The 23,058-nt window shown below is 47.4% G+C and overlaps 2 protein-coding genes across 2 annotated transcripts in view; one reads left to right on the top strand and one right to left on the bottom strand.

Moving 5' to 3' along the window:
- Positions 1-23,058, bottom strand: part of LOC137428074 (protein mono-ADP-ribosyltransferase PARP12) — a 1,016,466-nt gene that overhangs the window by 451,310 nt on the left and 542,098 nt on the right. The window lies entirely within an intron of this gene.
- Positions 1-23,058, top strand: part of LOC137427941 (beta-1,4-N-acetylgalactosaminyltransferase 3) — a 236,156-nt gene that overhangs the window by 189,920 nt on the left and 23,178 nt on the right. Inside the window, exon 16 of the mRNA XM_078770980.1 lies at positions 11,960-12,113. Within this exon, the coding sequence (XP_078627106.1) occupies positions 11,960-12,113 (154 nt within the window). The remainder of the gene's footprint in view (positions 1-11,959; positions 12,114-23,058) is intronic.

Genomic DNA, 23,058 nt, shown 5'->3' with positions numbered 1-23,058 from the left:
CTTGAAAATCCTCTCTATCCCTTTGCTGACGACTCTACTCTCTGTCGCTCCATTCCTCATCCCTCAGATCGGCAGTCTGCAGCCTCCTCACTCTCTGCAGACCTGGACAAAATCACAGACTGGGCAAACAAATGGAACATGTCTTTCAATCCTGATAAATCTCACACTCTTACGATGTCTCTCCGAAAAGACCGACTGGAAAACCCTCCCATCCACTTTCTGAATAATCCTCTCCAAGAAGTTCTGTCACTCAAGCTTTTGGGTCTCACTATTTGCCATGATCTTTCCTGGGAAAACCACATTTCAAATCTGGCCTCCAAAGCCAGTCGCCGACTGGGCATCCTCCGTCGTGCGAAGTCCTTCCTTGGCACACCTGAGCTCCTCACCACATACAAGGCTTTCATCCGCAGCTCTATGGAATACTGCTCTCCCCTCTGGTCTGGTGCTCCTGCCTCACACCTAGCCCGTCTTCACGCTGTTGAAACCAAAGCGTTCAGAATCATTGGAATCTCCCGCGATGAAGCTAACTCCAAGGGCCTTTCACTCACTCACCGCAGGCAGGTTGGTGGTCTTTCCGTCTTCTACCGACTCCTCTCTGGCCTTGCCCCCCCAGCCCTCTCTGGGCTCTGTCCCCCAAATATTCCTACAGGTCGCACAAGATCTGCCTGCAACCCTCTTATGGTTAAACCGCCAAAATCAAGACTTTCTGCTCACCTTCACTCCTTCATTCCTCTTTTCTCCCGCCTCTGGAACAAACTCCCTCACTCTCTTCAATCCCACTCCACCCTCCAGGTCTTTAAAACAGCTGTTCACCACCATCTCTTATCCTCCCCCATCCAAAACCTTGATTTTTCTACCCCCGCTAATTTCGGTCCCCTTGTGTTTTATACTTCTCCCACCCCCCCCCCCCCTTCCCACGCCTCCTGCCCCCAAGCCGTCTCCCTCCCACACTTCTCCCTGCTCTCAAATGTTGTGGTTGTGTGCTTCCCCTTCTCTCCCCATCTTGTCTTCCGCTCCCTCTTTTTGTATATTTTGTTTGTCTGGTTGATTTGTTTGTGAAATAAATGTTAGCTCTTTTACGAGCCTCGATTCAGTATACAAAAAAAAAAAAACCAAAAAAAAAAAACCATTGGCAGACTGAGCGATAGCCATAACAAATGGCAGACTGAGTGATAGCCATAACCATTGGCAGACTGAGCGATAGCCATAACCATTGGCAGACTGAGCGATAGCCATAACCATTGGCAGACTGAGCGATAGCCATAACCATTGGCAGACTGAGCGATAGCCATAACCAGAGGCAGACTGAGCGATAGCCATAACCATTGGCAGACTGAGCGATAGCCATAACCATTGGCAGACTGAGCGATAGCCATAACCATTGGCAGACTGAGCGATAGCCATAACCATTGGCAGACTGAGCGATAGCCATAACCATTGGCAGACTCATTGATATACATAATCAGAGTTATACTCAGTGATAGACATCAGTGATATCCCTAAACATATGCAGACTCAGTGACAGCAACAGGCAATGGCAGATTAGGCGATATCCACAATCATATGCAGACTCAGTGATATCTATAACCAGAGGCAAACTCAGTGATATCCACAATCATATGCACACTCAGTGATATCTATAACCAGAGGCAGACTCAGTGATATCTATAACCAGAGGCACACTCAGTGATATCTATAACCAGAGGCAGACTCATTGATATCTATAACCAGAGGCAAACTCAGTGATATCCACAATCATATGCAGACTCAGTGATATCTATAACCAGAGGCAGACTCAGTGATATCTATAACCAGAGGCAGACTCAGTGATATCTATAACCAGAGGCAGACTTAGTGATATCTATAACCAAAGGCAGACTCAGTGATATCTATAACCAGAGGCAGACTCAGTGATATCTATAACCAGAGGCAGACTCATTGATATCTATAACCAGAGGCAAACTCAGTGATATCCACAATCATATGCAGACTCAGTGATATCTATAACCAGAGGCGGACTCAGTGATATCTATAACCAGAGGCAGACTGAGTGATATCTATAACCAGAGGAAGACTCAGTGATATCTATAACCAGAGGCAGACTGAGTGATATCTATAACCAGAGGCAAACTCAGTGATATCCACAATCATATGCAGACTCAGTGATATCCATAATCATATGCAGACTCTGTGATATCTATAACCAGAGGCAGACTGAGTGATATCTATAACCAGAGGAAGACTCAGTGATATCTATAACCAGAGGCAGACTCATTGATATCTATAACCAGAGGCAGACTGAGTGATATCTATAACCAGAGGCAGACTCAGTGATATCTATAACCAGAGGCAGACTGAGTGATATCTATAACCAGAGGAAGACTCAGTGATATCTAGAACCAGAGACAAACTCAGTGATATCCATAATCATATGCAGACTCCATGATATCTATAACCAGAGGCAGACTGAGTGATATCTATAACCAGAGGAAGACTCAGTGATATCTATAACCAGAGGAAGACTGAGTGATATCCATAATCATATGCAGATTGAGTGATATCTATAACCAGAGGCAGACTCAGTGATATCCACAATCATATGTAGACTGAGTGATATCTATAACCAGAGGCAGACTGAGTGATATCCACAATCATATGCAGACTGAGTGATATCTATAACCAGAGGCAGACTTAGTGATATCCACAATCATATGCAGACTGAGTGATATCTATAACCAGAGGCAGACTTAGTGATATCTATAACCAGAGGCACACTCGGTGATATCTATAACCAGAGGCAGACTGAGTGATATCTATAACCAGAGGAAGACTCAGTGATATCCACAATCATATGCAGACTCCGTGATATCTATAACCAGAGGCAGACTGAGTGATATCTATAACCAGAGGAAGACTCAGTGATATCCACAATCATAGGCAGAATCAGTGATATCTATAACCAGAGGCAGACTCAGTGATATCTATAACCAGAGGCAGACTCAGTGATATCTATAACCACAGGAAGAATCAGTGATATCCACAATAATATGCAGACTCAGTGATATCTATAACCAGAGGCAAACACAGTGATATCCACAATCATATGCAGACTCCGTGATATCTATAACCAGAGGCAGACTGAGTGATATCTATAACCAGAGGAAGACTCAGTGATATCCACAATCATAGGCAGAATCAGTGATATCTATAACCAGAGGCAGACTCAGTGATATCTATAACCAGAGGAAGACTCAGTGATATCTATAACCAGAGGCAGACTGAGTGATATCTATAACCAGAGGAAGACTCAGTGATATCCACAATCATATGCAGACTCCGTGATATCTATAACCAGAGGCAGACTGAGTGATATCTATAACCAGAGGAAGACTCAGTGATATCCACAATCATAGGCAGAATCAGTGATATCTATAACCAGAGGCAGACTCAGTGATATCTATAACCAGAGGAAGACTCAGTGATATCTATAACCAGAGGAAGACTGAGTGATATCCATAATCATATGCAGATTGAGTGATATCTATAACCAGAGGCAGACTCAGTGATATCCACAATCATATGTAGACTGAGTGATATCTATAACCAGAGGCAGACTGAGTGATATCTATAACCAGAGGCAGACTGAGTGATATCTATAACCAGAGGCAGACTGAGTGATATCTATAACCAGAGGCAGACTGAGTGATATCTATAACCAGAGGCAGACTGAGTGATATCTATAACCAGAGGCAGACTGAGTGATATCTATAACCAGAGGCAGACTGAGTGATATCTATAACCAGAGGCAAACACAGTGATATCCACAATCATAGGCAGACTCAGTGATATCTATAACCAGAGGCAGACTCAGTGATATCTATAACCAGAGGCAGACTCAGTGATATCTATAACCAGAGGCAGACTGAGTGATATCTATAACCAGAGGAAGACTCAGTGATATCCACAATCATATGCACACTCAGTGATATCTATAACCAGAGGCAGACTGAGTGATATCTATAACCAGAGGCAAACTCAGTGATATCCACAATCATAGGCAGACTCAGTGATATCTATAACCAGAGGCAGACTCAGTGATATCTATAACCAGAGGCAGACTCAGTGATATCTATAACCAGAGGCAGACTGAGTGATATCTATAACCAGAGGCAAACTCAGTGATATCCACAATCATATGCAGACTCAGTGATATCCATAATCATATGCAGACTCTGTGATATCTATAACCAGAGGCAGACTGAGTGATATCTATAACCAGAGGAAGACTCAGTGATATCTATAACCAGAGGCAGACTCATTGATATCTATAACCAGAGGCAGACTGAGTGATATCTATAACCAGAGGCAGACTCAGTGATATCTATAACCAGAGGCAGACTGAGTGATATCTATAACCAGAGGAAGACTCAGTGATATCTAGAACCAGAGACAAACTCAGTGATATCCATAATCATATGCAGACTCCATGATATCTATAACCAGAGGCAGACTGAGTGATATCTATAACCAGAGGAAGACTCAGTGATATCTATAACCAGAGGAAGACTGAGTGATATCCATAATCATATGCAGATTGAGTGATATCTATAACCAGAGGCAGACTCAGTGATATCCACAATCATATGTAGACTGAGTGATATCTATAACCAGAGGCAGACTGAGTGATATCCACAATCATATGCAGACTCAGTGATATCTATAACCAGAGGCAAACTCAGTGATATCCACAATCATATGCAGACTGAGTGATATCTATAACCAGAGGCAGACTTAGTGATATCTATAACCAGAGGCACACTCGGTGATATCTATAACCAGAGGCAGACTGAGTGATATCTATAACCAGAGGAAGACTCAGTGATATCCACAATCATATGCAGACTCCGTGATATCTATAACCAGAGGCAGACTGAGTGATATCTATAACCAGAGGAAGACTCAGTGATATCCACAATCATAGGCAGAATCAGTGATATCTATAACCAGAGGCAGACTCAGTGATATCTATAACCAGAGGCAGACTCAGTGATATCTATAACCACAGGAAGAATCAGTGATATCCACAATAATATGCAGACTCAGTGATATCTATAACCAGAGGCAAACACAGTGATATCCACAATCATATGCAGACTCCGTGATATCTATAACCAGAGGCAGACTGAGTGATATCTATAACCAGAGGCAGACTGAGTGATATCTATAACCAGAGGCAGACTGAGTGATATCTATAACCAGAGGCAGACTGAGTGATATCTATAACCAGAGGCAGACTGAGTGATATCTATAACCAGAGGCAAACACAGTGATATCCACAATCATAGGCAGACTCAGTGATATCTATAACCAGAGGCAGACTCAGTGATATCTATAACCAGAGGCAGACTCAGTGATATCTATAACCAGAGGCAGACTGAGTGATATCTATAACCAGAGGAAGACTCAGTGATATCCACAATCATATGCACACTCAGTGATATCTATAACCAGAGGCAGACTGAGTGATATCTATAACCAGAGGCAAACTCAGTGATATCCACAATCATAGGCAGACTCAGTGATATCTATAACCAGAGGCAGACTCAGTGATATCTATAACCAGAGGCAGACTCAGTGATATCTATAACCAGAGGCAGACTGAGTGATATCTATAACCAGAGGCAAACTCAGTGATATCCACAATCATAGGCAGACTCAGTGATATCTATAACCAGAGGCAGACTCAGTGATATTTATAACCAGAGGCAGACTCAGTGATATCTATAACCAGAGGCAGACTCACTGATATCTATAACCAGAGGCACACTCAGTGATATCTACAACCAGAGGCAGACTCAGTGATATCTATAACCAGAGACAAACTCAGTGATATCCATAATCATATGCAGACTCCATGATATCTATAACCAGAGGCAGACTCAGTGATATCTATAACCAGAGGCAAACACAGTGATATCCACAATCATATGCAGACTCCGTGATATCTATAACCAGAGGCAGACTGAGTGATATCTATAACCAGAGGCAGACTGAGTGATATCTATAACCAGAGGCAGACTGAGTGATATCTATAACCAGAGGCAGACTGAGTGATATCTATAACCAGAGGCAGACTGAGTGATATCTATAACCAGAGGCAAACACAGTGATATCCACAATCATAGGCAGACTCAGTGATATCTATAACCAGAGGCAGACTCAGTGATATCTATAACCAGAGGCAGACTCAGTGATATCTATAACCAGAGGCAGACTGAGTGATATCTATAACCAGAGGAAGACTCAGTGATATCCACAATCATATGCACACTCAGTGATATCTATAACCAGAGGCAGACTGAGTGATATCTATAACCAGAGGCAAACTCAGTGATATCCACAATCATAGGCAGACTCAGTGATATCTATAACCAGAGGCAGACTCAGTGATATCTATAACCAGAGGCAGACTCAGTGATATCTATAACCAGAGGCAGACTGAGTGATATCTATAACCAGAGGCGAACTCAGTGATATCCACAATCATATGCAGACTCAGTGATATCCATAATCATATGCAGACTCTGTGATATCTATAACCAGAGGCAGACTGAGTGATATCTATAACCAGAGGAAGACTCAGTGATATCTATAACCAGAGGCAGACTCATTGATATCTATAACCAGAGGCAGACTGAGTGATATCTATAACCAGAGGCAGACTCAGTGATATCTATAACCAGAGGCAGACTGAGTGATATCTATAACCAGAGGAAGACTCAGTGATATCTAGAACCAGAGACAAACTCAGTGATATCCATAATCATATGCAGACTCCATGATATCTATAACCAGAGGCAGACTGAGTGATATCTATAACCAGAGGAAGACTCAGTGATATCTATAACCAGAGGAAGACTGAGTGATATCCATAATCATATGCAGATTGAGTGATATCTATAACCAGAGGCAGACTCAGTGATATCCACAATCATATGTAGACTGAGTGATATCTATAACCAGAGGCAGACTGAGTGATATCCACAATCATATGCAGACTCAGTGATATCTATAACCAGAGGCAAACTCAGTGATATCCACAATCATATGCAGACTGAGTGATATCTATAACCAGAGGCAGACTTAGTGATATCTATAACCAGAGGCACACTCGGTGATATCTATAACCAGAGGCAGACTGAGTGATATCTACAACCAGAGGAAGACTCAGTGATATCCACAATCATATGCAGACTCCGTGATATCTATAACCAGAGGCAGACTGAGTGATATCTATAACCAGAGGAAGACTCAGTGATATCCACAATCATAGGCAGAATCAGTGATATATATAACCAGAGGCAGACTCAGTGATATCTATAACCAGAGGCAGACTCAGTGATATCTATAACCACAGGAAGAATCAGTGATATCCACAATAATATGCAGACTCAGTGATATCTATAACCAGAGGCAAACACAGTGATATCCACAATCATATGCAGACTCCGTGATATCTATAACCAGAGGCAGACTGAGTGATATCTATAACCAGAGGCAGACTGAGTGATATCTATAACCAGAGGAAGACTCAGTGATATCCACAATCATAGGCAGAATCAGTGATATATATAACCAGAGGCAGACTCAGTGATATCTATAACCAGAGGCAGACTCAGTGATATCTATAACCACAGGAAGAATCAGTGATATCCACAATAATATGCAGACTCAGTGATATCTATAACCAGAGGCAAACACAGTGATATCCACAATCATATGCAGACTCCGTGATATCTATAACCAGAGGCAGACTGAGTGATATCTATAACCAGAGGCAGACTGAGTGATATCTATAACCAGAGGCAAACACAGTGATATCCACAATCATAGGCAGACTCAGTGATATCTATAACCAGAGGCAGACTCAGTGATATCTATAACCAGAGGCAGACTCAGTGATATCTATAACCAGAGGCAGACTGAGTGATATCTATAACCAGAGGAAGACTCAGTGATATCCACAATCATATGCACACTCAGTGATATCTATAACCAGAGGCAGACTGAGTGATATCTATAACCAGAGGCAAACTCAGTGATATCCACAATCATAGGCAGACTCAGTGATATCTATAACCAGAGGCAGACTCAGTGATATCTATAACCAGAGGCAGACTCAGTGATATCTATAACCAGAGGCAGACTGAGTGATATCTATAACCAGAGGCAAACTCAGTGATATCCACAATCATAGGCAGACTCAGTGATATCTATAACCAGAGGCAGACTCAGTGATATTTATAACCAGAGGCAGACTCAGTGATATCTATAACCAGAGGCAGACTCACTGATATCTATAACCAGAGGCACACTCAGTGATATCTACAACCAGAGGCAGACTCAGTGATATCAATAACCAGAGGCAGACTCACTGATATCTATAACCAGAGGCACACTCAGTGATATCTATAACCAGAGGCAGACTCAGTGATATCTATAACCAGAGGCAGACTCAGTGATATCTATAACCAGAGGCACACTCAGTGATATCTACAACCAGAGGCAGACTCAGTGATATCTATAACCAGAGGCAAACTCACTGATATCCACAATCATATGCAGACTCAGTGATATCTATAACCAGAGGCACACTCAGTGATATGTATAACCAGAGGCAGACTGAGTGATATCTATAACCAGAGGCAAACTCAGTGATATCCACAATCATAGGCAGACTCAGTGATATCTATAACCAGAGGCAGACTCAGTGATATCTATAACCAGAGGCAGACTCAGTGATATCTATAACCAGAGGCAGACTGAGTGATATCTATAACCAGAGGCAAACTCAGTGATATCCACAATCATAGGCAGACTCAGTGATATCTATAACCAGAGGCAGACTCAGTGATATTTATAACCAGAGGCAGACTCAGTGATATCTATAACCAGAGGCACACTCAGTGATATCTACAACCAGAGGCAGACTCAGTGATATCAATAACCAGAGGCAGACTCACTGATATCTATAACCAGAGGCACACTCAGTGATATCTATAACCAGAGGCAGACTCAGTGATATCTATAACCAGAGGCAGACTCAGTGATATCTATAACCAGAGGCACACTCAGTGATATCTACAACCAGAGGCAGACTCAGTGATATCTATAACCAGAGGCAAACTCACTGATATCCACAATCATATGCAGACTCAGTGATATCTATAACCAGAGGCACACTCAGTGATATCTATAACCAGAGGCAGACTGAGTGATATCTATAACCAGAGGCAAACTCAGTGATATCCACAATCATAGGCAGACTCAGTGATATCTATAACCAGAGGCAGACTCAGTGATATCTATAACCAGAGGCAGACTCAGTGATATCTATAACCAGAGGCAGACTCAGTGATATCCACAATCATATGCACACTCAGTGATATCTATAACCAGAGGCAGGCTCAGTGATATCTATAACCAGAGGCAGACTTAGTGATATCTATAACCAGAGGCAGACTCACTGATATCTATAACCAGAGGCAGACTCAGTGATATCTATAACCAGTGGCAGACTCAGTGATATCCACAATCATATGCACACTCAGTGATATCTATAACCAGAGGCAAACTCACTGATATCCACAATCATATGCAGACTAACTGATATCTATAACCAGAGGCAGACTCAGTGATATCTATAACCAGAGGCAGACTCAGTGATATATATAACGAGAGGAAGACTCATTGATATCTATAACCAGAGGCAAACTCACTGATATCCACAATCATATGCAGACTCAGTGATATCCACAATCATATGCAGACTCCGTGATATCTATAACCAGAGGCAGACTCACTGATATCTATAACCAGAGGCAGACTCCGTGATATCTATAACCAGAGGCAGACTCACTGATATGTATAACCAGAGACACACTCAGTGATATCTATAACCAGAGGCAGACTCACTGATATCTATAACCAGAGGCAAACTCACTGATATCTACAACCAGGGGCAGACTCAGTGATATCCACAATCATATGCAGACTCAGTGATATCTATAACCAGAGGCAGACTCAGTGATATCCACAATCATATGCAGACTCAGTGATGTCCACAATCATATGGAGACTCAGTGATATCTATAACCAGAGGCAAACTCAGTGATATCCACAATCATATGCAGACTCAGTGATGTCTATAACCAGAGGCAGACTCACTGATATCTATAACCAGAGGCAGACTCCGTGATATCTATAACCAGAGGCAGACTCACTGATATCTATAACCAGAGGCACACTCAGTGATATCTATAACCAGAGGCAGACTCACTGATATCTATAACCAGAGGCAAGCTCACTGATATCTACAACCAGAGGCAGACTCAGTGATATCCACAATCATATGCAGACTCAGTGATGTCCACAATCATATGGAGACTCAGTGATATCTATAACCAGAGGCAAACTCAGTGATATCCACAATCATATGCAGACTCAGTGATGTCCACAATCATATGGAGACTCAGTGATATCTATAACCAGAGGCAAACTCAGTGATATCCACAATCATATGCAGACTCAGTGATGTTCACAATCATATGGAGACTCAGTGATATCTATAACCAGAGGCAGACTCGGTGATATCCACAATCATATGCAGACTCAGTGATATCCACAATCATATGGAGACTCAGTGATATCCACAATCATATGCAGACTCAGTGATATCCACAATCATATGCAGACTCAGTGATATCCACAATCATATGCAGACTCAGTGATGTCCACAATCATATGCAGACTCAGTGATGTCCACAATCATATGCAGACTCAGTGATATCCACAATCATATGCAGACTCAGTGATGTCCACAATCATATGCAGACTCAGTGATGTCCACAATCATATGCAGACTCAGTGATATCCACAATCATATGCAGACTCAGTGATGTCCACAATCATATGCAGACTCAGTGATGTCCACAATCATATGCAGACTCAGTGATATCCACAATCATATGCAGACTCAGTGATGTCCACAATCATATGCAGACTCAGTGATATCCACAATCATATGCAGACTCAGTGATGTCCACAATCATATGCAGACTCAGTGATGTCCACAATCATATGCAGACTATGTGATATCCACAATCATATGCAGACTCAGTGATGTCCACAATCATATGCAGACTCAGTGATGTCCACAATCATATGCAGACTCAGTGATATCCACAATCATATGCAGACTCAGTGATGTCCACAATCATATGCAGACTCAGTGATATCCACAATCATATGCAGACTCAGTGATATCCACAATCATATGCAGACTCAGTGATATCCACAATCATATGCAGACTCAGTGATATCCACAATCATATGCAGACTCAGTGATATCCACAATCATATGCAGACTCAGTGATATCCACAATCATATGCAGACTCAGTGATATCCACAATCATATGCAGACTCAGTGATATCCACAATCATATGCAGACTCAGTGATATCCACAATCATATGCAGACTCAGTGATATGATGATATCCAGAAGCGTAAGTTAACTTGCATGGTCTGCAGCTTCTTGGCCTGCAGTGACACATTCACAAAAAAGATTAGCAGTTTCGTGAACCATTACAACCAGTTTGAACTTGACAAGGATGATGTGATGATGACAAGGGACGTTGTAAAAAAAAAAAGAATCTTAAACGAACTGCGGTGATGGTGCAGGTAGGTGATTTGAGTTACACATAATACAGGTACTCCGAGTGTCATTTGCGGTTTCATAATGGTCGTTCATAGGACTGTTAGATCTTAAATGAACTATGTCTGATGAAGTCCCTGAAACATGTAACACACTTTCGATCGTCCGTTGTTCTTGTAACATTTACAACAGTGTTCTTGACTCGATGACTGACAACAAATAACTCCATGTGTGTCCTGTGCCAGGATCCCCACAGCATCCTCTTTCTAGGTGACCTGCACCTGACCTTCCCTCACTCCATTCTCGACTCGATACGCAAGCATTGCATCGAGCACACCATGACCTTTGCTCCCATCGTCATGTGTCTGGACTGTGGTAGCACTCCTGAGGAACCACGTGGTGAGCCATGGTCATTTGGGAGAGTTGCGGAAAGGTGGGCCCAGGGGCTGGTGAGTGGAGTGGGGTCAGAGGAGTACTTCGGAGAAGGATGGACAGTGGGATGGGGCTGGTGTGAATGAACGGGATGGGGGATTGGTAGTGGGTTTTAGTTAAGTGGAAGTAGTAGCAATTGGTAGATGAATGTGTTGTGGGCATTTCCTGCAAGGAGCAAGCTGTGGGGTTGAACAGGATGGGATGGGGGATTAGTTGTGGGGAGAAGATTGGTTAGTGGTGTTGAACAGGATGGGATGGGGCATTAGTTGTGGGGAGAAGATTGGTTAGTGGTGTTGAACAGGATGGGATGGGGGCATTAGTTGTGGGGAGAAGATTGGTTAGTGGTGTAGAACAGGATGGGATGGGGGACTAGTTGTGGGGAGAAGATTGGTTAGTGGTGTAGAACAGGATGGGATGGGGGACTAGTTGTGGGGAGAAGATTGGTTAGTGGTGTAGAACAGGATGGGATGGGGGACTAGTTGTGGGGAGAAGATTGGTTAGTGGTGTAGAACAGGATGGGATGGGGGATTAGTTGTGGGGAGAAGATTGGTTAGTGGTGTAGAACAGGATGGGATGGGGGATTAGTTGTGGGGAGAAGATTGGTTAGTGGTGTAGAACAGGATGGGATGGGGGATTAGTTGTGGGGAGAAGATTGGTTAGTGGTGTAGAACAGGATGGGATGGGGGATTAGTTGTGTGGAGAAGATTGGTTAGTGGTGTAGAACAGGATGGGATGGGGGATTAGTTGTGGGGAGAAGATTGGTTAGTGGTGTTGAACAGGATGGGATGGGGGATTAGTTGTGGGGAGAAGATTGGTTAGTGGTGTAGAACAGGATGGGATGGGGGATTAGTTGTGGGGAGAAGATTGGTTAGTGGTGTAGAACAGGATGGGATGGGGGATTAGTTGTGGGGAGAAGATTGGTTAGTGGTGTAGAACAGGATGGGATGGGGGATTAGTTGTGGGGAGAAGATTGGTTAGTGGTGTAGAACAGGATGGGATGGGGGATTAGTTGTGGGGAGAAGATTGGTTAGTGGTGTAGAACAGGATGGGATGGGGGATTAGTTGTGGGGAGAAGATTGGTTAGTGGTGTTGAACAGGATGGGATGGGGCATTAGTTGTGGGCAGAAGATTGGTTAGTGGTGTTGAACAGGATGGGATGGGGGATTAGTTGTGGGGAGAAGATTGGTTAGTGGTGTTGAACAGGATGGGATGGGGGATTAGTTGTGGGGAGAAGATTGGTTGGTGGTGTTGAACAGGATGGGATGGGGGATTAGTTGTGGGGAGAAGATTGGTTAGTGGTGTAGAACAGGATGGGATGGGGGATTAGTTGTGGGGAGAAGATTGGTTAGTGGTGTTGAACAGGATGGGATGGGGGATTAGTTGTGGGGAGAAGATTGGTTAGTGGTGTTGAACAGGATGGGATGGGGGATTAGTTGTGGGGAGAAGATTGGTTAGTGGTGTAGAACAGGATGGGATGGGGGATTAGTTGTGGGGAGAAGATTGGTTCGTGGTGTAGAACAGGATGGGATGGGGGATTAGTTGTGGGGAGAAGATTGGTTAGTGGTGTAGAACAGGATGGGATGGGGGATTAGTTGTGGGGAGAAGATTGGTTAGTGGTGTAGAACAGGATGGGATGGGGGATTAGTTGTGGGGAGAAGATTGGGTAGTGGTGTTGAACAGGATGGGATGGGGGATTAGTTGTAGGGAGAAGATTGGTTAGTGGTGTAGAACAGGATGGGATGGGGGATTAGTTGTGGGGAGAAGATTGGTTAGTGGTGTAGAACAGGATGGGATGGGGGATTAGTTGTGGGGAGAAGATTGGGTAGTGGAGTTGAACAGGATGGGATGGGGCATTAGTTGTGGGAAGATTGGGTAGTGGTGTAGAACAGGATAGGATGGGGCATTAGTTGTGGGGAGAAGATTGGTTAGTGGTGTTGAACAGGATGGGATGGGGCATTAGTTGTGGGAAGATTGGGTAGTGGTGTAGAACAGGATGGGATGGGGCATTAGTTGTGGGAAGATTGGGTAGTGGTGTAGCACAGGATGGGATGGGGCATTAGTTGTGGGGAGAAGATTGGTTAGTGGTGTTGAACAGGATGGGATGGGGCATTAGTTGTGGGGAGAAGATTGGTTAGTGGTGTTGAACAGGATGGGATGGGGCATTAGTTGTGGGAAGATTGGGTAGTGGTGTAGAACAGGATGGGATGGGGCATTAGTTGTGGGGAGAAGATTGGTTAGTGGTGTAGAACAGGATGGGATGGGGCATTAGTTGTGGGAAGATTGGGTAGTGGTGTAGAACAGGATGGGATGGGGCATTAGTTGTGGGGAGAAGATTGGTTAGTGGTGTTGAACAGGATGGGATGGGGCATTAGTTTTGGGAAGATTGGGTAGTGGTGTAGAACAGGATGGGATGGGGCATTAGTTGTGGGAAGATTGGGTAGTGGTGTAGAACAGGATGGGATGGGGGATTAGTTGTGGGAAGATTGGGTAGTGGTGTAGAACAGGATGGGATGGGGCATTAGTTGTGGGAAGATTGGGTAGTGGTGTAGAACAGGATGGGATGGGGCATTAGTTGTGGGGAGAAGATTGGTTAGTGGTGTTGAACAGGATGGGATGGGGCATTAGTTGTGGGGAGAAGATTGGTTAGTGGTGTTGAACAGGATGGGATGGGGCATTAGTTGTGGGAAGCTTGGGTAGTGGTGTAGAACAGGATGGGATGGGGCATTAGTTGTGGGGAGAAGATTGGTTAGTGGTGTTGAACAGGATGGGATGGGGCATTAGTTGTGGGGAGAAGATTGGTTAGTGGTGTAGAACAGGATGGGATGGGGCATTAGTTGTGGGAAGATTGGGTAGTGGTGTAGAACAGGATGGGATGGGGCATTAGTTGTGGGGAGAAGATTGGTTAGTGGTGTTGAACAGGATGGGATGGGGCATTAGTTGTGGGAAGATTGGGTAGTGGTGTAGAACAGGATGGGATGGGGCATTAGTTGTGGGAAGATTGGGTAGTGGTGTAGAACAGGATGGGATGGGGGATTAGTTGTGGGAAGATTGGGTAGTGGTGTAGTACAGGATGGGATGGGGGATTAGTTGTGGGAAGATTGGGTAGTGGTGTAGAACAGGATGGGATGGGGCATTAGTTGTGGGAAGATTGGGTAGTGGTGTAGAACAGGATGGGATGGGGGATTAGTTGTGGGAAGATTGGGTAGTGGTGTAGAACAGGATGGGATGGGGCATTAGTTGTGGGAAGATTGGGTAGTGGTGTAGAACAGGATGGGATGGGGCATTAGTTGTGGGAAGATTGGGTAGTGGTGTTGAACAGGATGGGATGGGGGATTAGTTGTGGGGAGAAGATTGGTTAGTGGTGTTGAACAGGATGGGATGGGGCATTAGTTGTGGGGAGAAGATTGGTTAGTGGTGTTGAACAGGATGGGATGGGGGATTAGTTGTGGGGAGAAGATTGGTTAGTGGTGTTGAACAGGATGGGATGGGGGATTAGTTGTGGGGAGAAGATTGGTTGGTGGTGTTGAACAGGATGGGATGGGGGATTAGTTGTGGGAAGATTGGGTAGTGGTGTAGAACAGGATGGGATGGGGGATTAGTTGTGGGGAGAAGATTGGTTAGTGGTGTAGAACAGGATGGGATGGGGGATTAGTTGTGGGGAGAAGATTGGTTAGTGGTGTTGAACAGGATGGGATGGGGCATTAGTTGTGGGGAGAAGATTGGTTAGTGGTGTTGAACAGGATGGGATGGGGGATTAGTTGTGGGGAGAAGATTGGTTAGTGGTGTTGAACAGGATGGGATGGGGGATTAGTTGTGGGGAGAAGATTGGTTGGTGGTGTTGAACAGGATGGGATGGGGGATTAGTTGTGGGGAGAAGATTGGTTAGTGGTGTAGAACAGGATGGGATGGGGGATTAGTTGTGGGGAGAAGATTGGTTAGTGGTGTTGAACAGGATGGGATGGGGGATTAGTTGTGGGGAGAAGATTGGTTAGTGGTGTTGAACAGGATGGGATGGGGGATTAGTTGTGGGGAGAAGATTGGTTAGTGGTGTAGAACAGGATGGGATGGGGGATTAGTTGTGGGGAGAAGATTGGTTAGTGGTGTAGAACAGGATGGGATGGGGGATTAGTTGTGGGGAGAAGATTGGTTAGTGGTGTAGAACAGGATGGGATGGGGGATTAGTTGTGGGGAGAAGATTGGTTAGTGGTGTAGAACAGGATGGGATGGGGGATTAGTTGTGGGGAGAAGATTGGGTAGTGGTGTTGAACAGGATGGGATGGGGGATTAGTTGTGGGGAGAGGATTGGTTAGTGGTGTAGAACAGGATGGGATGGGGGATTAGTTGTGGGGAGAAGATTGGTTAGTGGTGTAGAACAGGATGGGATGGGGGATTAGTTGTGGGGAGAAGATTGGGTAGTGGAGTTGAACAGGATGGGATGGGGCATTAGTTGTGGGAAGATTGGGTAGTGGTGTAGAACAGGATGGGATGGGGGATTAGTTGTGGGGAGAAGATTGGTTAGTGGTGTAGAACAGGATGGGATGGGGCATTAGTTGTGGGAAGATTGGGTAGTGGTGTAGCACAGGATGGGATGGGGCATTAGTTGTGGGGAGAAGATTGGTTAGTGGTGTTGAACAGGATGGGATGGGGCATTAGTTGTGGGGAGAAGATTGGTTAGTGGTGTTGAACAGGATGGGATGGGGCATTAGTTGTGGGAAGATTGGGTAGTGGTGTAGAACAGGATGGGATGGGGCATTAGTTGTGGGGAGAAGATTGGTTAGTGGTGTAGAACAGGATGGGATGGGGCATTAGTTGTGGGAAGATTGGGTAGTGGTGTAGAACAGGATGGGATGGGGCATTAGTTGTGGGGAGAAGATTGGTTAGTGGTGTTGAACAGGATGGGATGGGGCATTAGTTGTGGGAAGATTGGGTAGTGGTGTAGAACAGGATGGGATGGGGCATTAGTTGTGGGAAGATTGGGTAGTGGTGTAGAACAGGATGGGATGGGGGATTAGTTGTGGGAAGATTGGGTAGTGGTGTAGAACAGGATGGGATGGGGCATTAGTTGTGGGAAGATTGGGTAGTGGTGTAGAACAGGATGGGATGGGGCATTAGTTGTGGGGAGAAGATTGGTTAGTGGTGTTGAACAGGATGGGATGGGGCATTAGTTGTGGGGAGAAGATTGGTTAGTGGTGTTGAACAGGATGGGATGGGGCATTAGTTGTGGGGAGAAGATTGGTTAGTGGTGTTGAACAGGATGGGATGGGGCATTAGTTGTGGGGAGAAGATTGGTTAGTGGTGTTGAACAGGATGGGATGGGGCATTAGTTGTGGGGAGAAGATTGGTTAGTGGTGTAGAACAGGATGGGATGGGGCATTAGTTGTGGGGAGAAGATTGGTTAGTGGTGTAGAACAGGATGGGATGGGGCATTAGTTGTGGGAAGATTGGGTAGTGGTGTAGAACAGGATGGGATGGGGCATTAGTTGTGGGAAGATTGGGTAGTGGTGTAGAACAGGATGGGATGGGGGATTAGTTGTGGGAAGATTGGGTAGTGGTGTAGTACAGGATGGGATGGGGGATTAGTTGTGGGAAGATTGGGTAGTGGTGTAGAACAGGATGGGATGGGGCATTAGTTGTGGGAAGATTGGGTAGTGGTGTAGAACAGGATGGGATGGGGGATTAGTTGTGGGAAGATTGGGTAGTGGTGTAGAACAGGATGGGATGGGGCATTAGTTGTGGGAAGATTGGGTAGTGGTGTAGAACAGGATGGGATGGGGCATTAGTTGTGGGAAGATTGGGTAGTGGTGTTGAACAGGATGGGATGGGGCATTAGTTGTGGGAAGATTGGGTAGTGGTGTAGAACAGGATGGGATGGGGCATTAGTTGTGGGAAGATTGGGTAGTGGTGTAGAACAGGATGGGATGGGGGATTAGTTGTGGGAAGATTGGGTAGTGGTGTAGAACAGGATGGGATGGGGCATTAGTTGTGGGAAGATTGGGTAGTGGTGTAGAACAGGATGGGATGGGGCATTAGTTGTGGGAAGATTGGGTAGTGGTGTAGAACAGGATGGGATGGGGCATTAGTTGTGGGAAGATTGGGTAGTGGTGTAGAACAGGATGGGATGGGGGATTAGTTGTGGGAAGATTGGGTAGTGGTGTAGAACAGGATGGGATGGGGCATTAGTTGTGGGAAGATTGGGTAGTGGTGTAGAACAGGATGGGATGGGGGATTAGTTGTGGGGAGAAGATTGGTTAGTGGTGTAGAACAGGATGGGATGGGGCATTAGTTGTGGGAAGATTGGGTAGTGGTGTAGAACAGGATGGGATGGGGGATTAGTTGTGGGGAGAAGATTGGGTAGTGGTGTAGAACAGGATGGGATGGGGGATTAGTTGTGGGAAGATTGGGTAGTGGTGTAGAACAGGATGGGATGGGGCATTAGTTGTGGGAAGATTGGGTAGTGGTGTAGAACAGGATGGGATGGGGGATTAGTTGTGGGGAGAAGATTGGGTAGTGGTGTAGAACAGGATGGGATGGGGGATTAGTTGTGGGGAGAAGATTGGTTAGTGGTGTAGAACAGGATGGGATGGGGCATTGGTTGTGGGGAGAAGATTGGTTAGTGGTGTAGAACAGGATGGGATGGGGCATTGGTTGTGGGGAGAAGATTGGTTAGTGGTGTAGAACAGGATGGGATGGGGCATTGGTTGTGGGGAGAAGATTGGTTAGTGGTGTAGAACAGGATGGGATGGGGCATTAGTTGTGGGGAGAAGATTGGTTAGTGGTGTAGAACAGGATGGGATGGGGGATTAGTTGTGGGGAGAAGATTGGTTAGTGGTGGGGGTTATGTTGCAGGGCTGACTTTGGGAGAAAATATGAAGTACTCCATTAGAGAATCTGAAGGTTTAACATTTCCATAGCTCCTTGAATGAACTTGATAAGACACATCAAGGCGGAAATGAAAGGAAAAAAGGATTTATTTTCAGGGAGATCTTTTAATAAATTCATTGCTTTTGACACAATTCAAACAGGTATAAGTGTGGATACCTTCACCAATTTTACAGCAGAAAGTGCGAGTGCGATATCTGATTCATTTATGCGGCACGAGCTTGTGTTCCAAAATGGGATATCAGGTCCACACGTCGACCTATGGAATTCAAAAGGTTGTTGAGCTTACTGTATGTCCTTTTAATTTTATCCCTTCTATACTCAACTTCCATACTCTCCATCAAGTTATACGTTTACTTGTGTTTGTCTGTCTGTGTGTTTGTGTGTTTGAGTGTATATGTATGTGTGTGTGTATATGTGTTTGTATATATGTATGTGTGTGTGTATGTGCTTGTGTGTGTGTATATATGTGTGTGTGTATATGTGTTTGTGTGTTTATATATGTGTGTGTGTGTGTGTGTGTGCATGTATATGTGTTTGTGTGTTTATGTGTGTGTGTGTGTGTGTGTGTGTGTGTGTATGTGTGTGTGTGTGTGTGTGTATATGTTTGTGTATACTGTATATATGTGTGTGTGTATATGTGTTTGTGTGTTTATATATATATGTGTGTGTGTGTGTGTGTGTGTGTGTGTATGTTTGCATGTATATGTGTTTGTATGTTTATGTGTGTGTGTGTGTGTGTGTGTATACTTGTGCGTGTATATGTGTTTGTGTGTTTACACAGTGCATTCAGAAAGTATTCAGACCCCTTCACTTTTTTCACATTTTGTTATGTTGCAGCCTTATCGTGAAATCGTTTAAATTCATTTTTCCCTCATCAATCTGCACTCATTGCCCCATAATGACAAAGAGAAAACAGGATTTTAGAAAGTTTTGCAAATTTATTAAAAAGAAAAAACTGAAATATTGAAGGAGCTGGGGCTCCCACGTCGATCAGAAGAATGGACGCGACAAAAAGCTGGAATTCATCTGAGTTGCTTTATTGAAATCAAACACTCAGGCACTCTGAAAACCCGTTTTTCGGTCAGCAATATATATCTATTAACCCAGGGGGTTTGCCCAGGCCCGGCGCCAGGGGGCGTGGCCCAGCGTCCTGGCTGCGGCCTGGCAAGTTGAGGGCGAGCCTGCCCGGGCATGCCCGGGCATGCCCGGGCGTCCCGACCGAGGCCTGGCAAGTTGAGCGCGGGCCTGCCCGGGCGTCCTGGACGAGCCCGGCATGGTGATCGCTCCGCGTCCTTGATAGGTGCAAGGCGATTGTGAAACCCCAGCGGCAGCCGCTACACACGTCCCCCCAGAATCGACTTGCACCGGCAGGGTCAACTTGAGGGGGGTCCTGATGACCCGGCCGAAGCGACCCCTGGCGGGTCGTGGGAGGGTGTCCGGTGAGGTGGTGGGCGGTCGAGTGGGGGGCCCCGTGGACGGGGGGCGGCCTCGCCGCGGCGGAAGGGCCACCCGTGGTGGGTGGTCGACGTCCACGTGCGCCGGCTTGAGGCGGTCCACTGCAATCCGGTCCGACCTGCCGCCGATGTCGATGACGAACGACTTGTCGTCCCGTCGCAGCACCCGGAAGGGCCCGTCGTACGGCGGCTGGAGTGGCCACCGATGTGCGTCGTGACGCACAAAAACATACTCCGCTGTGCGGAGTGCTGGGGGGACGTAGGACCGGGGGTCACCGTGGTGGGATGTCGGCACGGGGGCAAACCGTCGGGCGGCCTCCTGGAGGTCCGAGCGCTGGTGAGCTGCGGACCAGGGACTGGTAGCGTCGGGCACGAATTCGCCCGGGACGCGTAGCACCTGGCCATAGACCAGCTCGGCGGTGGATGCCTGGAGGTCCTCCTTGGGGGCCGTGCGAAGGCCCAAAAGGACCCACGGCAGCCGGTCGGCCCAACCGCCGTCTTGAAGGCCGGCCATGAGCGCGGCCTTCATGGAGCGGTGGAATCGCTCGCACAACCCGTTTGCTTGGGGGTGGTAGGCCGTAGTACGGTGGAGCTTGACCCCCAGGTTGCGGGCGAACGCGCCCCACAGCTCGGAGGTGAACTGTGGTCCGCGGTCTGACGAGATGTCCGCCGGTGCGCCGAAGCGGGCGACCCAGGTGGCGATGAAAGCCTGCGCCACGTCGGCGGTGGTGGTGGAGACGAGGGGAACGGCCTCCGGCCACCTGGTGGTCCTGTCCACCATGGTGAGCCGGTGTGTGAACCCCCGTGACGGGGGGAGGGGGCCCACCAGATCCACGTTGACGTGGTCGAAACGTCGTTCGGGCACGGTGAAAGGTGCCAGCGGGGCCTGGGTGTGTCGGTGGACCTTGGCCCGTTGGCAGGCCGTGCAGGCGCTGGTCCAATCGCGGACGTCCCGACGAAGGCCGTGCCAGACGAAACGCGCCGACACCAGCTTCTGGGAAGCTTTCCGGCCCGGGTGGGAAAGGCCGTGGAGGGAGGCGAAGATGCGGCGTTGCCAGGTGACGGGCACGATGGGGCGAGGCTGGCCTTGGGAGACGTCGCAGAGCAGGACAGTGTCCGCACAGGGGATGTCGGCCAGGCGGAGGCCCGTGTCCGCCGCCCGGAGGGCTTGCACCGTGGTGTCGGTGGTTTGGTCCGCCGCCATAAGCGCAAAATCCACGCCCAGGTGGACCGCGTTCGCGCTGGCCCGGGAAAGACAGTCGGCCACGGCGTTGTTTTTGCCGGCGACGTGCCGGATGTCCGTGGTAAACTCCGACACGGCGGAGAGGTGGCGCTGTTGGCGGGCCGACCATGGCTCCGTGACCTTGGCCATGGCGTAAATCAACGGCTTGTGGTCGACGAACGCCGTGAAAGGTCGGCCCTCCAGGAGGTGGCGGAAATGGCGGACGGCCAGGTGTAGACCGAGGAGCTCCCGGTCAAACGTGCTGTATTTGAGCTCGTTCGGCCGGAGCTGCCGGCTGAAAAAAGCGAGTGGCTGCCAAACCCCGTTCACCCATTGCTCATGGACGGCGCCCACCGCGTAGTCGGAGGCATCCGTGGTGAGGGCGATGGGAGCGTTGAGCACCGGGTGAGCGAGCAGTGTTGCGTCGGCGAGGGCCCGCTTTGAGCTTTGGAAGGCCGCATCCATTGCTGCGGACCAGACGATGTCGTGCTTGGCCGGCTTGCCCCGGAGGGCTTCGTAGAGGGGCCGCATGAGGTGAGCAGCGCGGGGCACGAAGCGGTGATAAAAATTCACCATTCCCAGGAATTCCTGCAGGGCCTTTATGGTGCGGGGACGCGGGAACGTGGTGATGGCCTCGACCTTGGTTGGCAGCGGCACGGCCCCGTTCTTGGTGATGTGGTGGCCCAAAAAATCAACGGCCGTCGTGCCGAAGTGGCATTTGGCCGGGTTGACGATGAGGCCGTGCTCGCTGAGGCGCTCGAACAGTGTTCGGAGGTGGAGGAGGTGCTCGGCCCGGGACGTGCTGGCGACGAGGATGTCGTCCAGGTAAACGAAAAGGAACGGCAGGTCACGCAGCACGCCGTCCATCAAGCGGTGGAACGCCTGAGCCGCGTTCTTGAGACCAAACGGCATCCGCAAGAATTCGAATAAGCCGAACGGCGTGATGACTGCCGTTTTAGGGACGTCGGCCGCCCTGACAGGTACCTGGTGATATCCCCGTATGAGATCAATTTTCGAAAAAATGACCCGTCCCGCCAGACGGGCGGAGAAGTCTTGGATATGCGGGATCGGGTACCTGTCGGGGGTGGTAGCGTCATTCAGACGGCGGTAGTCGCCACACGGGCGCCATCCACCCCCCGGCTTTGGCACGATGTGCAGTGGCGAGGCCCACGCGCTATCGGAGCGCCGCACGATGCCGAGGTGCTCCAACGCGTCGAATTCGGCCTTCGCTACGGCGAGCTTGGCTGGGTCGAGGCGGCGGGCCCTGGCGTAGACCGGCGGGCCCGTGGTTGGTATGTGGTGCTCGATCCCATGCCGTACTGCGACGGCCGAAAACGTCGGCCGCGTGAGGGCC

The sequence above is a fragment of the Myxine glutinosa genome, chromosome 1, assembly GCF_964187855.1.
Source record: "Myxine glutinosa chromosome 1, kmMyxGlut1.1, whole genome shotgun sequence".
Classification (NCBI taxonomy): Eukaryota; Metazoa; Chordata; class Myxini; order Myxiniformes; family Myxinidae; genus Myxine; species Myxine glutinosa.
Note: the sequence above shows the minus strand (reverse complement) of the source record. Positions and strands in the feature narration are given on the sequence as shown.